Consider the following 17,923-nt stretch of genomic DNA (forward strand, 5'->3'; position numbering starts at 1 on the left):
TCATTTCCCAGTTTACAACCAATGTGCACTATGTCAAAGGCACTGACAACATTGTTGCAGACAATTTGTCATGCATCACATCTTCCTCTGATCGGCTTGATTACAACTAGATCGACAAGGGGCAAGACTCAGATGGAGACTTACAGAATCTCCTTCATGACCCAGACACAGGCCGCAAACTTGAGCAACACAACTTTCCTGGCTTCCCAAAACAGTCTGGCATGATGTGTTATGCAACCAAGTCTGACCAGCTGTCCCGAAACATTTTTGCAGACAAATCTTCAATCTCATCTACACTCTCGCACAGTGTGTGGTACGACCTGCTGTACGTCAGGTGACAAAAACGTTTCATATAGCCCTATATGCAGAAAGAATGCACCACGTGGACCAGAGCATGGATCCCGTGCCAACACAGTGAAATAGGCCACCATGCTCAGCCCCCCCTCCCCCCTCCTGGCAAATTCAGGACCCCCAATCCCCACGGTGATAAATAGGACTAATTCCAGTCTCAGATGGACAGTGTTACATTATGTCACCAACTGATACACTTATGCAGTGGTTCAAGGCCAAACCTACTGCTGATATATCTGCTGAGATTGTTGCCAAAGTTTTCATCAACACTTGGATCGCACATTTTGGCTGCCCTGTGTCGCTCACTACTGACCAGGGCAGACAATCTGAGTCTTCTCTATTCAATGAGCTGTGTCATCTTTGTGGCTACCAGCGTTTTCATACCACAGCATATCACAAGCAGTCTAATGGGCTTGTTGAAAATAAAACCACACATTAAAAGAGGCATTAATTTGCTATCCTGAATCACGGACAGCAGCCCTTCCCTGGGTTTTTCTCGGCACCCGCACTGCCCATAAAGAAGATCTTGATGGATCTGTACAGTGATGAGACATTATCTCTTCCTGCCAATCTGCCAATTTCGTTGTACAGGCTACACAGAATTCTTCATTTGCAGCAAAAGTGGAAGTAAAAATGCTGAAAATAACAACTGAGATTGTTTATGATTACTGAAATTGCAGAATAAGACCAGTAACTCTGGTTTCTGAAATCCTAATGCTTTTTTCACTGTATTTATTACATCTGTTTTCAAGGTGAAACAACTGGGTTTGCACACCAGTTACTCCTTTAACACTTTAGAGACAAAGCCCAATCATAGCTTATGCCACAACTTTGTGTTAAAAAGACTGAGTATATGTTGGGCCACAATTTTCTTCACGTACAAGCCCCCTATCACTCAAGAACTAAACTCGTTTCATATGAGAACAAAGTGTGAATGTCTCACTAACTGTCCCTTGATTGGTGCTGTCTTCTGTTGTCATTTTTCAGAATTATTTCAAAAGAAAACAAGAATAATGGAATGTAGTCTAATTAAATCGGGTGATGCTGTGGGAATTAGATTAGGAAATGAGATGCTTAAAGTAGTAAAGGAGTTTTGCTATTTGGGGAGCAAAATAACTGATGATGGTCGAAGTAGAGAGGATATAAAATGTAGACTGGCAATGGCAAGGAAAGCGTTTCTGAAGAAGAGAAATTTGTTAACATCGAGTATAGATTTAAGTGTCAGGAAGTCATTTCTGAAAGTATTTGTATGGAGTGTAGCCATGTATGGAAGTGAAACATGGACAACAAATAGTTTAGACAAGAAGAGAATAGAAGCTTTTGAAATGTGGTGCTACAGAAGAATGCTAAAGTTTGATGGGTAGATCACATAACTAATGATGAGGTATTGAATAGAATTGGAGAGGAGAGAAATTTGTGGCACAACTTGATTAGAAGAAGGGATATGTTGGTAGGGCATATTCTGAGGCATCAAGGGATCACCAATTTAGTATTGGAGGGCAGCATGGAGGATAAAAATCGTAGAGGGAGACCAAGAGATGAATACACTAAACAGATTCAGAAGGATGTAGGTTGCAGTAGGTACTGGGAGATGAAGAAGCTTGCACAGGATAGAGTAGCATTGAGAGCTGCATCAAACCAGTCTCTGGACTGAAGACCACCACCACAACAACAACAAAACATTATTTCAAAAGAAACATCAGTAAACACATCAGCTGCTGTCATGAATGGCAGAGCCAATATAACTCACTGACGTAATTTCATACGTGTAGTCATTAGGTTTTGCTGTTTGTTGAAATTCTGCTACAAATATGTCATGTTTGTTGCATGAGTAAGAAATTATGTCAGCTCAAGAGGAAAAAATTGCTGAATAATTCACCTCACTCTTATTTCTTTGGAGGATAATTATACTTATATTTTCTGTCATCATTATTTTAAAACTTTTTGTCTATCAAAGAACTAAAGTAAATATGAAAAATAAATCTTAAAGCTTGGTTCTTTTTTAGTATGCACTACTCTTGACAATACATCAATTACATGCATGCCAGTAATGCTTTAAATAACAGCATAAATGGCCAATTTCCTAGGCCCAATATTCTTCTAAGTGGCCAATCTCCAAAGTATTAAGTGCCATTATTTACTTGTCTCATGTTCTTGCAACGCAGTCCAAATTCTAAACTCCTTGTCTATGTTCCAATGTTTCAACTGCTTTCTCTTTTACTTCTTGACTGTGAGTTAGATCATATTTTTACATATTATATAGAAAAATTGTTGTACTTCACACATTTTGGATGCAGTTTACTTGTCCATACAAATAACAAAGGTATGACATAAACTGATATTGCTGAAGAGTAGAAAGAGAAAGGAAACGAGGCAACAATTCAACAGAACAATGGTTATCTGTTTTGGTATAATGAAGTGAAAAAGTGGAGTCTACTGAAAAGAGATTTCTTCTGGTTGTTGACGAGTGTTCCACAGACAATATAGTACAAAGGCACACAGAAACAAATATATACAGGATAACTAATTGAGATATGCTAACCTACAAAATGCTTGTGTCTGTATATGTGCGGATGGATATATGTGTGTGTGTGTGTGTGTGTGTGTGTGTGTGTGTGTGTGTGTGTGTGTGTGTGTGCGCGCACGCGAGTGTATACCTGTCCTTTTTCCCCCTAAGGTAAGTCTTTCCACTCCCGGGATTGGAATGACTCCTTACCCTCTCCCTTAAAACCCACATCCTTTCGTCTTTCCCTCTCCTTCCCTCTTTCCTGATGAAGCCACTGTGGGTTGCAAAAGCTTGAAATTTGTGTGTGTGTTTGTAATTGTTTCTATCAACGTACCAATGCATCTTTGTCAAAGATGCTGTTAACTTACCAAACAAGAAAGCGATGGTATGCTGATAGACACAATAAAAAAACACACAAACACACACACAAATTTCAAGCTTTCGCAACTCAAGGTTGCTTCATCAGGAAAGAGGGAAGGAGAGGGAAAGACAAAAGAATGTGGGTTTTAAGGGAGAGGGTAAGAAGTCATTCCAATCCCGGGAGTGGAAAGACTTACCTTAGGGGGGAAAAAAGGACAGGTATACACTCGCGCACACACACACACACACATATCCATCCGCACATACACAGACACAAGCAGACATTTGTAAATGCAAAGAGGTTGGGCAGAGATGTCAGTCGAGGCGGAAGTACAGAGGCAAAGATGTTGTTGAATAACTGGTGAGGTACGAGCAGCGGCAACTTGAAATTAGCAGAGGTTGAGGCCTGGTGGGTAACAGGAAGAGAGAATATATTGAAGGGCAAGTTCCCATCTCTGGAGTTCTGATAGGTTGGTGTCAGTGGGAAGTATCCAGATAACCCGGACGGTGTAACACTGTGCCAAGATGTGCTGGCCGTGCACCAAGGCATGTTTAGCCACAGTGTGATTCTCATTACCAACAAACACTGTCTGCCTGTGTCCGTTCATGTGAATGGACAGTTTGTTGCTGGTCATTCCCACATAGAAGGCTGCACAGTGTAGACATGTCAGTTGGTAAATCACAGACAGTATGTTTTTTATTGTGTCTATCAGCACACCATCGCTTTCTTGTTTGGTGTGTGTGTATATATTTTCACCACAGCACAGCTCACACACAGAACCACTGTCTCTGGTCGCTGAGGTTGGACTGCATATAGCAACTGTGCCTAATGGGACAGCAATCCGTGTATGGCGGAGGTGGCTGGGGCAGTGAGGCCAATGGATACCATCCACCACCCCTACCCTGCTACCCCTCCCCCTCCTGACCTCAGCCTCCTAAGTGCTTGTGTGAATGTGTGCGTGTTTACCACTTTGGAAGAAAGCCTTCGGTCGAAAGCTCAAAGCAGTTTTTCTGTTGTCTATAACTCAACATCTCCTCTGTATGATGAGTAGCAATCTATTTTCATAATCATTGTAATCAGTTTTATGGGCAACTTTTCTTTCCACATTTCACCTGAGTGACTCAGCAGACAAACTGTACAAAGAATGTACACTTTATTGAAACTGAAATAAGATGGCAGGTTCTAATGGTACACAAAATTTTGTTCATACTGATTAACTTTCAGAAAAATTCTATTGATTTCAAATAAATACTAACTACAAAATCAAATTATTCTAGAAAGAAATAGAAACTGATAGAACAAATCCACTCAATTAATGAATCATATCAGATAAAACTAAAATTACAATCAGCAATGTGTAACAGCTTCTTTAAGTCTCACAGGAGTACTGTGACCACTGTATAAATACTGAGAATTCTTTTCACCCCTTATTTGGCTGCTAATGTGGGCTGTTGCTATTAGCAGCCAAATAAGTAGTGAGGAGATATTCTGATCTAACACTTTTTTTTTTTTTTAGTTTTACCATAACTGTACTGGAATACAGCACTAATATATACAGTCTCTATCTATTCTGTACTGAACAACAAAATGACAAATAGTATTAATTTCAATGCAATTTCTTATACCTATTAAATGTTTCTTCTAGGCAAATAATACTACCTGTATGTACAAGATGTATAGTTTTATGTAGTAAATTCAATATCTGAAATAGGCATGCAACATATGTACATTATATAAGGTTTACACAGATGTAATATATTCCTCTCCACATGGCAAACTTCCCCTCTTTCTAATTGGCACCATCTGGTTAGTGAAAACAAAATATTTAAATATGTTATAACAATCCATAACCAACCCCATAACAAGCACACTAATGCCAGTAATGTTTCAGACAATATTACCAGCACGTTTAGACAATGCACGGCTGCGCTGTCGCCCGAGTTCACCCTCTAGAGATAAAAACAATAAAAAGTAAAACAAAACAGAAACAGAAACAGAAATATTAACCAAATAAAGTTTGAGAAGAAATTATAAGTAGTACGGAGATTTTATTAAATTAACTAAAACAATCAAATTATTAATCAAAAACACAACTGGTTTTCTGATGTTTCACCTGATCATAAACTTAAAGATAACTAAATGGATGAAAGTTACTTTGATGCAATCAAAGAGCAAAAATTCTAAATTTGACAACAACACAGAAAATATAAAATATAAAAACTGAGATGGCCCATAGGGATGTAACACCACAAAGACACAACCAAGGATAACACATTCAATCCCTTTCATAACAGGTTAACTCCCACAATATTTTAGAAGCCCTCATGCATAAATAGTAAAAATTACACTGAAAGGACTTCACCAGACATACAAAACTTTCATAAATACATCATACATCTAGTAATATCTAATAATCTAGTCCACAGCAACTACAGCAACTGCAAGATAGTCAGATCATTCTTATGAGTGTGAAACAAGTGTTTTGATATGTAGATGTTGGAATTAACATAGAAACTACAAATGGCACAGAACTGATATGAAACAAACAAATAGCTGGGCAACTTCAAAACAAAATACGGAAAAATTATTGTCAGTTTGAGTTGATTCATAGATGGCACATAAAACAACCTGATACAAGATACACAACACTTAAAGTTGTTATCTACAGCTTTAGGCCACTTCATAATTTGCAGATTGACTTTGTAACATGAAATCTAGCTCATACTACTTATACACAAATGTGAATATCATTCTTCCAGACTGTTGCTATTTTCAGACAAGTAAAATATTTTACAATGAATGAAGAACTACACTAAAAAATTAAAGAAAGAAAAGTAGTACATTTTAACTCCCCTTGTCTGTGAAGCAGCTGCATACCTTCAGAACCTGGGTTATGAGTCATCTGCCCTCCTTTTCAACTTTCTGCATCAATCCCCCTTCCCTCATTGAGCAATGAACTTACAGTATGCATAACTATCAAGAAAACAGACAATGGAGACTAGTTTCTAAGAACACAATCTAGAAAGAAATGGCACCAATAATGAGAACAATCCGGAATAAACACATCTTATCCTTCAAACAACTAATCAAAACATCAGAAACAGAATTATCTGGAGAAAAATACAGGAATTACAGAATAGTAAGTGCAGCTTTAAATAGATTACAGAAATCAAGGACAATGCAATATATATAAAAGAAGCAGCTGAGAGAGAGACAAACCAGAGCCCAAACCACACACAACAATAAACAGATGAAAGAAAGTGTGATTTCAGATGAAGACACAAAGTTGAAATGTGAGAGAATGATAGAGTACTGCATTAACAGAGAACTGATAATTTCTTACTTAGTCTAAAAAGGCAACTTAGAGGAAGGAAAAGGAAGAAATTCAGTAGAGATAGTACGAGAGTGATGCACCAATTCGTTCCTTAGTAAAGGAAGTTACAAGAACAAATACCTGAAGGATAATGGAATGAAATTCTAGAATGTGAAATTTTGAATAGCTGATTATCTCCACACTATTGATGGTTCAGACTTTACACCCTATTGGACTCATTTAATTAGTAAGGCTGTATACACTCATTACACTGCTATTATTATTATTTCTCTTTTGCATATTTAGTTTGCTATAGAATTATATGCTATTAATTGGAATATTGGTTTTAATAAGTGCTCTCCACTTCTTGAAGCTTCTGTTACAAGTTAACACTATATCACAGTCAGAGCAGAAGAGACTGGACTTAATTTCATTTTCAGGAGGATCAGTAGTTTGGAATTTGGACCAACATAGTACCTGCACCATCCACTGTAAAATCATTGTCAGTTTGTTGTTCAAGATTGTTGCCATGTGCTAATATAAGTGTCACAACTAATTAATTAAACATAATTGATGCACATTTCATCAATGTCATGTCACTCAAACCAAGTGTTAGTCAGCATACAACCTTTTTGGAAAATATTATCATGGTACAAATATCAAAACAAACTTCCATAGCCCAATTTACTTTCAGCACATTAATGATTTTCCAGTGGTTTGTAGTTGACACTATAAGCTACATCCTCAATATCAGATCCCCCCCCCCCCCTCCAAGGGCAAGGTTTACATATAGTCAAATGTTTCACAGCTGAGCATCTGCAGTTGTCTTTCCAAACTCCTTCCCTAGCTTACCCACTCAAACAATCTATATTTGATGCGGTGTTGGATTTGATTGTTGAAAACCTCAAATTACAAACAACTGTTTAGTTCTTATCAGGTGGAACTGAAGAGTTGAAAACTCAACTCTCACACAGCAGTATTCTATATTGCTGGTTGTCATTCATGACTTATGAACAATAGTAGCCTAGTTTGGATGAATCACAGGGAGAAGAAATGATCTTTTTCTTCTTTGAATCACAAACAGAATCCATCTCTCTTCTATCAATGAACTACTTTTGCACTGTGGAGCACTAAAGGAGGAAGAACTTTGTGCAGAGGTGCAACATTTATCTTCCATCTGGGTAACAGAAAACTGAGCTCACTGCCAAGCCTAACATACCACATGCTCCCCAAAGCTAAACAACAGAAACGCCACCACTTGGTAAAGAACAATAACTGAGAAAATCTTAGCTTAGGAATACCACTTAATGAAAGTTAAATAGTAATTTACAGTAATTTGCCCAAACATATAACTGGCATTCACTGATGTCTGATCATATTCACTTAGACTAATCACTGATATGATATTATCTTGATCTCTTGTTTTATTTTCACTCTATTTCTTCTACTGATAAATTTGCTGTCATGTTCTGTCTTATGCTGTGTTAGTCTTCATGTACTGTTTACCCATATGATGACAAAGTAATGGTATCTCTGTGGCTATTGACATTCATTCCAATGTGGTAAAAATGAGAACACTCAATACAAAACACGATGATGATTAATCTGTGTAGAAGGAAGAGATTAATACAGCTACAATGCTATGTACATGTTTCATGCTCACAAAAGCAGTCATTTAGTGCTGCAGAATAAACTAAATTCTAACTATATATATTGTGCATGGTTCACTGTGGTATTTCTTGAGAGGAGATAAAAAAATCAGCACTTGCCGCTACCTCATGTAGCAAGAATAGACAACTATGATGAAAGCAAGCATTTGTGATATTTACACCAAAATGGTATCAGGTAATTAATGGTTCACATTACATGCGTGATGGGACTGCGGCGATGACAGGCACACAGACTGCCGTGGAGTTGTCAGGTTGGGCATCCACGGAGGGCCAATGCTTGACTGCCTTCGGCTCGAACGACGCCTTACAACTGTCCCATACGGTGGAGGAGAAAACACTGGGAAACTATCATCAAGGGAAGGTGCACGGGGAAGTAGTTCCGATGTCGGGGGAGACCCAAATGACATACGCTGGGGCTCAAGATAACCATCGAGTGAAACAGTCATTATTGCAGAACTGGGGGTTGGTGCCTGCAGAAGGGAGCCTGCACGAGGTGTGAGAGGTGGCAGTTCATCATCCACAGGTGTGTGGAAACCCTGTGGAGACTCTGGAGAGCTCATTCTCGAGGAACGAGCCAGTGGGGCGGCTGTGTCAGAAATGAATGTCATGTTAATGCTCAGCAAACAATAACTCTTCCTTTTTAAATATCATTTTATTTTAACACCATTTTATTTTCAAATACCCCCTCTTTCTTAACTATAATTCACATTTCAAGGTGAACCAAACTTAGATTGACAGCTAAAACATTATGTGATGTATACAAATTTACACTGACTATGAGGACTCCAAGGTTCATGTTCTTGACATAAAATGGTGCACCAATATCTGATTGGATACTTATAATCACAGCAATGAGAGAGTGACCACCAGCATGGAGTACAACTATTAGGCAGCTGCTATGACAAGACTTGTCTGAAACAGCCTTCTACTTCAGCTCATTTTAAGTGCAGAATTTAATATGCAGCTATCTGATGCTGCAGTATAACATTTCCTGATGCTCTCTCCTACAGCTGAATCAGAACAACAAATTGATTGACAGCTGTCTGTTTGCATGACGCTACCATAACAGCAATTAACCAGAGAATGAGCTGCTTTCACTGTAGTCATATTTTATAGTCTCTCAAGAATCAGTTAACTACTGTCAGTTGCAGATGACACTTGCAGCCAGTAACAAAACAGTTGCAGTTCTCATTTCAGTTGTTTGCTACTGTTTCTGTACACAGTGTTTATTTATTTATGTGACAGAACTTATGGAACTAGTTGTGATGGTGCACAGTAATGATACGGTTATTACCACCAAACTGTGCATAGTAACAGGGATCATGTCAAAATATCCAGAATAAAAACACACAACTTTCACTGCTGCAGCAATCAAATCATCAACATAGTTTCCTCCATGATTGTCAGTCACTTACTTTGATTGAGGGATACATATTGTTGCACCCCAATAGTAATTTTCACAGGGTATGAAATAATCCATAATTGTCTCTAATGTAAATTACAAAGGAAGTTTGAAAATCTAAATTGGAAACTTCAGACCAAATGTTATTGGCATGTCACACTGGACATAACAGTTGTGCAGTAAATACAACCTCACTTTATACAGCTGAAATGAACACATTATCTTTTTTTTCCTCCCTTTTTATCCAGTAAAGTAGAAATCTGACACCCCACTTGCACCTATAAGTGATCTGAATCATTGCTGATTCTGAATTAGGCACAAGAATCTCCATAATTACTAAATATGCAGCTATAGAACTAGAAACCACCAACTCCACCAAACATGCAGCTACAGAACTAGAAACCACCACAAAACGATTCAGTTGCCCAGTAGTAATGGCTGAGCTGTGAAAGATGTACCACACATTTGTTTACATGAACAGTCTATTACACGTCAAGAATGGGACTATGTTTCCATTTGTTTGGTTCACCTTGGTATATTAAACAGAACAGTGTTCAGTACCAAAATATGGAAAAATTTCTTCACAAAGAGGACTGCTGATTTAAGATCATACTTATTTGGAGACATGATTTGTCACATGAATTACAGTATTAAAAAACTTCAGTATGTCTTAACAGGAAAACCACTAACTTGTTATAATAAATTCTATTATACTCGAACAATGAAATGAATAGACTATCAACTTGATCTACAGTTGAAATGTGGAGCAGTCGTTAGGCACACAAACAAATCAGAAAACAATGCTAAGCTTTCAGACAATTTCACCACTAACTAATACAAGACGACACAGTTACATGGCTACAATGTCCTCAACAAATACATTGTACCTGTGCTTCAATGGCGAAATGTAGTTGGCTGGTTGAGAGAGAGAGAGAGAGAGAGAGAGAGAGAGAGAGAGTTCTGTATTAGTTAGCTTTGAATGAGGACATTACCTGAAAGCTTAGGAACATTTTCAGCCTTGTTTAAGTGTCTGTAGACTACCTTATATCCATCAATAATATGATAAGGTGTTACTTTTATTCCTTCCATTATTTATATTCCACCTTGAAATTCTTGTTATCAGATTTATGTTGGCTATAGACAATTTTTTGTCACAATACATTTGCATGTAGCATTTAATGAAAACCAAATTCAAAGCTAGGGTAAATACCTCGACACTCACAAATAAAAAGCTAATGCTAAACCAAGAAGCAGGTTTGTCAAAAGTTTTATTGCTTTGGCTTTCAGCACAAGAATATATCACATTCAGCCATGGTAGGACTGGAGGACTGGTGCGCACAATAATGGTGTGAGCATTAGCACAGCAGTATGCACCACTGAATGTGTCAAAAAAGCCTGCCTTGAAGGTAAAATGTGGGATATAGACAAAATGTTACCATTATGTGGAATCTGTTCATTCATTCAAAGTATTTTGAATTCCAAAACATCTGCTCTCAACATGTTACTAAAGAATATTGTATAAAAAAAATGGAGAACAGATTTGAAATGATTTTGATCAAAGTATACAGAGAAATATGATGTCATAATATATCATCCAAACAACTGATTTCGAGGAGCCCTTGCACTTGAATACATACAAATTTGTGAATTATTTAATAGTAGTAGTAGTAGTAGTAGTAGAGGAGTAGTAGTAGTAGTAGTAGTAGTAGCAGCAGCAGCAGCAGCAGCAGCAGCACACTATGCACCATACTGGATGTTTAAGTCTTAGTTTAAATTTTTAATACCGCTATCCTCATTACAATAGTTCATTTACCCATCCATTTCGTACCATGATGTTGGAATAGTTCACATATCTACAGCCTGGCAAAGTCATCAGAAATGTAATACACCATTTTCACAATTATCAGTCAAAAGCTAATAGTTGGTGCATTTACAATGAACTGACATATTATAGAAACAAAACATTTCAATCCCAATTTGTCAATCAGAAGTCAGTGAAGCACTTGCCACTATATCTCTCATGAGAGACAATCTAATGAAATATTTTCCAATCCATTAAAAAGAAAATAGATGAGCATACAAAATGTCAAATTTCAAGCTTCTCACTAACCAGGAGAAAGAGACAGTCTTTACTACCTATAAATAAGTTTATATTTTAAAATAAATAATTTCTTAAGCACAACAGACTGAACAGTTTTTTAAACATACAACCAACAGTTATATTGTCTACACTGTCATTAAAATGAGTGCCTCAAACAACAGCAGATACTTGGTGTAACACAAAATCAATTATCTCTTTTTTTCTTTATTTATTCTAAAATGAATACACTCACCTGCAAAATGGTTTGTTGGTTCCTTTAGTGCTCCCTGAACTTTTTGCTGAGTTGCTTTGATTCTCTCCATCTTCCGTTTTATTTTCTCAAGTATCTGATGTTCCTGTTCTTGTTGTTCACGGATCCTTTTCTGTCTGAGTTCTTCTATTAATTCTGCTCCTCTGTGCATTAAACAGTTGTAATTCTAGAGCACATCAATTTACTTTCCTCAAAATTCACATACACAAATAATTTCAAGAGTGGACTGTAAAACAATACACAACTTTTTGCTACATTACATTTGAAGTTAGTAATGTCAGGAGCTGGCAGCAGGGTAACACCAATATGACACAACAGGTGATGTGATGTAGGGAATTTACCACATCAACAAAAGCAGAATAATACAATGAGCAAAGATGGCTCATGTGACAGTTGATCAAGAGCAATAAATGTAGTTCATATCTGTGAGAAAAATTATAGCAACATTGCCACGCAGTGTATATTCATCAGTAAAGAAAATTGTGGCTGTGGTAATGAAACATATTCCAGATAATAAGTAAGCATTAAGAAGGCAGCTGTTGATGATCACGGTCACAAGGTGCATCTGCAAAAACTGTCAGATAAATTACATTCCATGTAACAATGCCTCCATTTTGACAGCTGGCATCCCTTCCAGATTAAACAGTCCATTCCCTACTGCGTAGATATCCTTGGCAAATACATCACTCCACCACCAAATCCACCAACATCTCTACCAAAAATCTTTCCCAGACTTTCGTTTCCTCGAACTACCTCACAGGTATCATTTACAAATAAATCTCCCAGGCAGTTCCCACCTCTCAATTTCTGACTAATACAGCTACCACTTCCAAAAGGTCAAGTTGGTTGGTTGATTTGGGGGAGGGGAGCAAACAGTGAGGTCGTCGGTCCCATCAGATTAGGGAAAGATGTGGAATGAAATTGGCCACGCTTTTTCAAAGGAACCATATTCCTTTGCCTGATCATATTTAAGGAAATCAAAGAAAAACTAAAAAACGAAAAGATGGCTGGATGCAGGTTTGAAGCATTGACCTCCCAAATATGAGTCCAGTGCGCTAACCACTGACCCACATTGCTTGGTCCAAAAACTCAGGTATAACTCCTTTGTCATACAGTACCAGCCAATTTTTGAATGTGCTTATGCGTTACTCAGCAATGTCTGTGACTTTCTCAAGTTGACCCCTGAAATGAGATCATCTCACCATGATATACTCCCCACACTGTCACCTTCCATCACTCCCCTAACTTCTGTAACTTCCTAGTCACACCACATGTCATTCTCAAGCCTTTATACCTACAACAACGTTCCTAATTCCGAAATTGTTGCTACTAATCTGCACCCTGTGCAACCATTCACTACCATCTCCTCTAGTCCCACTGCTGGTAATTCCTATATTACAAAATACAGAGAAACATGCATATTGTTAATAAATTAACCCACAACCACTGCACAGTGTTTTATATAGGAATGACTGCCAGCTAACTGGCTGAGTACATGAATAGGCAGATTGACATCTGTGAAATAGGCCTATGTTGTGAGCACCTGTATGACAACTCTTCTTCAAAACAGGAATGATTTGTACATTTTCCGAAACACTTTGAGCAGTATGACAGACTGCTACTAGAAGAGGAGTACATTAATCCACACACACTATGAAAAATTTTGTAAGTATTTCATCATGCCACATCACCTTTCCTCTATTGAGCAATCTCAGTTGATTCTCTATCCCATGAGCACTTATCTTGATATCTGTCTTTTGGTTTTATTGTGAGAACTGGAAGGATTAATTACAGCACAATTTTCCACAGTGAAAGAATTTCAAAAACAGAATTTAGTATTTTGGCCTTCTCTCTGTCTTCCTGCATTTTAGTGCCAGTATTTTCACTGAGTGACTGGATAGTACTACCTACATTAATAACTTGAGTCTCCCAGTTTACAGCTCGTAAGTTGAAATCTCCACCTAATGCTATGACATGATCATAAAATTTACATGCAATGTTCCTGAAGTTTTCTCAGAAATGATCCACCAGCATGGCTAGCAATAAACATGCAAGAGCAATCGTCATTGCCTACAGAAACAAGTATATAAATGTCACACATAATTAGCTCTTGGATTTTCATTTATACTATGAACTTAAGTGTGGAAAGATTGAAGTCCACTATTTTTTCACCAGGAATGACTTTCACATTGTAAGCCATAAAAACATTTAGTGTTGTGGTATCTGCATGGTGACAAGCATGTGTGTATAGATACCCTGCATCAATCAAATAACATGGTCAGTTGCCTTTCCTCATTTTTGTTCATGTGTTACTAGGAAATTTCATTAACAAGACCCAGGATTAAAACAATCATACAGTGAATGTTCTGTGTGTCTGGCTCACATCTTGCTTTACAGTTATCTTAACTGCACACATAATAAATTAATCAAATCATCATTTTTTATTTTGTTGTTGTTGCTGTTGTTGGACTCACCATACACCAACAAACTGATAAGGTCATTTATTGCTTCAGTCAAGTTATTGTTGTCAATTTTGCACCAGTTGTCTTTTGAGTAATAATGCTTCAATATGTTTTCTCATTTTTTTTTGTTTTTTGTTTATTTATGCTGTGGCTTTTATTTAAATTTTCTTGGCAGCCATTCCTTTGCTTGACAGTCTGTGAGGAAGTAAGCATTTATAGGTATGTCTAGTAAAGCAAGTGAGCTATTTATTTTTCTCCATCATTCGGCCAATGTCACTACAGTGCCTAATGTGTGCCATGAAGAGAACTGCACAATAATTGTGTGTGAAATTAAATGTTTACATAACTTTTCACATATTGGCACAATCCAATCATTAGTTTCTTCAAAAATCCACCTTTTACAATTTCAGTTGGTTATAAAAACATGATGTAGAAGTTTTCATGAAGCCACCTCTTCTACTTTTTTTCCCAAAATCTCAAAAGTGCTTTCCTACCTTTTATTTAAGTGCAGTTTATCACAAAAACATATGGCAGAATTTTTCATGAAGCTATCTCCTTTACTTTTTGAATTATTAATTAAAAACCAAGTTTTGTGCCAAAAACTAAATAAAAAAAGGTTATATTAATTTAGTACATAAGATACAAAACTAAGCTAAAATGATAGTACTGTAATTTATACAAGAAATACTGAAACTGTACCAAGTTTCACTATGGTAATATAATCCAATACAAGTACAGAACTTTGAAAGAGGCAGTTCAGAGGCCACTACCTACACTCGGTTCCATTTGAAAAATTCTCGAAAAAAAAAAATTAGCATGCTTAGACTTTTATACAAAATAAACAGAGTATGGATTTATATAATAGAGGGAAACATTCCACATGGGAAAAATATAACTAAAAACAAAGATGATGAGACTTACCAAACAAAAGTGCTGGCAGGTCGATAGACACACAAACAAACACAAACATACACACAAAATTCAAGCTTTCGCAACAAACAGTTGCTTCGTCAGGAAAGAGGGAAGGAGAGGGAAAGACGAAAGGATGTTTTAAGGGAGAGGGTAAGGAGTCATTCCAATCCCGGGAGTGGAAAGACTTACCTTAGGGGGAAAAAAGGACAGGTATTAACTCGCACACACACACATATCCATCCGCACATACACAGACACAAGCAGACATTTGTAAAGGCAAAGAGTTTGGGCACAGATGTCAGTCGAGGCAGAAGTACAGAGGCAAAGATGTTGTTGAAAGACAGGTGAGGTATGAGCGGAGGCAAATTGAAATTAGAAATTAGCGGAGATTGAGGCCTGGCGGATAGCGAGAAGAGAGGATATGCTGAAGGGCAAGTTCCCATCTCCGGAGCTCTGACAGGTTGGTGTTAGTGGGAAGTATCCAGATAACCCGGACGGTGTAACACAGTGCCAAGATGTGCTGGCCGTGCACCAAGGCATGTTTAGCCACAGGGTGATCCTCATTACCAACAAACACTGTCTGCCTGTGTCCATTCAGGCGAATGGACAGTTTGTTGCTGGTCATTCCCACATAGAAGGCTTCACAGTGTAGGCAGGTTAGTTGGTAAATCACGTGGGTGCTTTCACACGTGGCTCTGCCTTTGATCGTGTACGCCTTCCGGGTTACAGGACTGGAGTAGGTGGTGGTGGGAGGGTGCATGGGACAGGTTTTACACCGGGGGCGGTTACAAGGGTAGGAGCCAGAGGGTAGGGAAGGTGGTTTGGGGATTTCATAGGGATGAACTAAGAGGTTACAAAGGTTAGGTGGACGGCGGAAAGACACTCTTGGTGGAGTGGAGAGGATTTCATGAAGGATGGATCTCATTTCAGGGCAGGATTTGAGGAAGTCGTATCCCTGCTGGAGAGCCACATTCAGAGTCTGATCCAGTCCCGGAAAGTATCCTGTCACAAGTGGGGCACTTTTGGGGTTCTTCTGTGGGAGGTTCCGGGTTTGAGGAGATGAGGAAGTGGCTCTGGTTATTTGCTTCTGTACCAGGTCGGGAGGGTAGTTGCGGGATGCAAAAGCTGTTTTCAGGTTGTTGGTGTAATGCTTCAAGGATTCCGGACTGGTGCAGATTCGTTTGCCACGAAGACCTAGGCTGTAGGGAAGGGACCGTTTGATGTGGAATGGGTGGCAGCTGTCATAATGGAGGTACTGTTGCTTGTTGGTGGGTTTGATGTGGACGGATGTGTGAAGCTGGCCATTGGACAGGTGGAGGTCAACGTCAAGGAAAGTGGCATGGGATTTAGAGTAGGACCAGGTGAATCTGATGGAACCAAAGGAGTTGAGGTTGGAGAGGAAATTCTGGAGTTCTTCTTCACTGTGAGTCCAGATCATGAAAATGTCATCAATAAATCTGTACCAAACTTTGGGTTGGCAGGCCTGGGTAACCAAGGAGGCTTCCTCTAAGCGACCCATGAATAGGTTGGCGTACGAGGGGACCATCCTGGTACCCATGGCTGTTCCCTTTAATTGTTGGTATGTCTGGCCTTCGAAAGTGAAGAAGTTGTGGGTCAGGATGAAGCTGGCTAAGGTAATGAGGAAAGAGGTTTTAGGTAGGGTGGCAGGTGATCGCAGCGTGGCCCTGGACATGCGGAATATTTGCGTGTAAGGAGGTGGCGTCAATGGTTACAAGGATGGTTTCCGGGGGTAACAGACTGGGTAGGGATTCCAGGCATTCGAGAAAGTGGTTGGTGCCTTTGATGAAGGATGGGAGACTGCATGTAATGGGTTGAAGGTGTTGATCTACGTAGGCAGAGATACGTTCTGTGGGGGCTTGGTGACCAGCTACAATGGGACTGCCGGGATGATTAGATTTGTGAATTTTAGGAAGATGGTAGAAGGTAGGGGTGCGGGGTGTTGGTAGGGTCAGGAGGTTGATGGAGTCAGGTGAAAGGTTTTGTAGGGGGCCTAAGGTTCTGAGGATTCCTTGAAGCTCCGCCTGGACGTCAGGAATGGGATTACCTTGGCAAACTTTGTAAGTAGTGTTGTCTGAAAGCTGACGCAGTCCCTCAGCCACATACTCCCGACGATCAAGTACCACGGTCGTGGAACCCTTGTCCGCCGGAAGAATGACAATGGATCGGTCAGCCTTCAGATCACGGATAGCCTGGGCTTCAGCAGTGGTGATGTTGGGAGTAGGATTAAGGTTTTTTAAGAAGGATTGAGAGGCAAGCTGGAACTCAGAAATTCCTGGAAGGTTTGGAGAGGATGATTTTGAGGAAGAGGAGGTGGGTCCCGCTGTGACGGAGGACGGAACTGTTCCAGGCAGAGGAGTATAGATTTACCTAGACTTAAATTTGGATCATTGCATGCTTCAACTAACAACAATACAAGCAATTTTGTAGTCAAATAGGGTACTGGATGGTTGCTGCTGGCCATGCTGGGAGCAAATTTAGAGCAACTGTTTCCTTACTGTCCACACTTGGAGTGATTTTGGCCGTGTCCATGTCGACTAGCATCATATGGCAGTAATGACGACTGACAAGATCCCC

General features: G+C 38.9%; 1 protein-coding gene across 1 annotated transcript in view; it reads right to left on the reverse strand.

The window, feature by feature from the left end:
• The window catches only part of LOC126088449 (piezo-type mechanosensitive ion channel component), a 724,612-nt gene that overhangs the window by 264,369 nt on the left and 442,320 nt on the right, over positions 1-17,923 (reverse strand). The window contains exons 27-28 of the mRNA XM_049906591.1: positions 11,937-12,097; positions 5,120-5,167 (exon numbers count right to left, since the gene is read on the reverse strand). Coding sequence (XP_049762548.1) covers positions 5,120-5,167; positions 11,937-12,097 — 209 coding nt within the window. The remainder of the gene's footprint in view (positions 1-5,119; positions 5,168-11,936; positions 12,098-17,923) is intronic.

This window comes from Schistocerca cancellata, chromosome 6 (assembly GCF_023864275.1).
Source record: "Schistocerca cancellata isolate TAMUIC-IGC-003103 chromosome 6, iqSchCanc2.1, whole genome shotgun sequence".
NCBI lineage: Eukaryota > Metazoa > Arthropoda > Insecta > Orthoptera > Acrididae > Schistocerca > Schistocerca cancellata.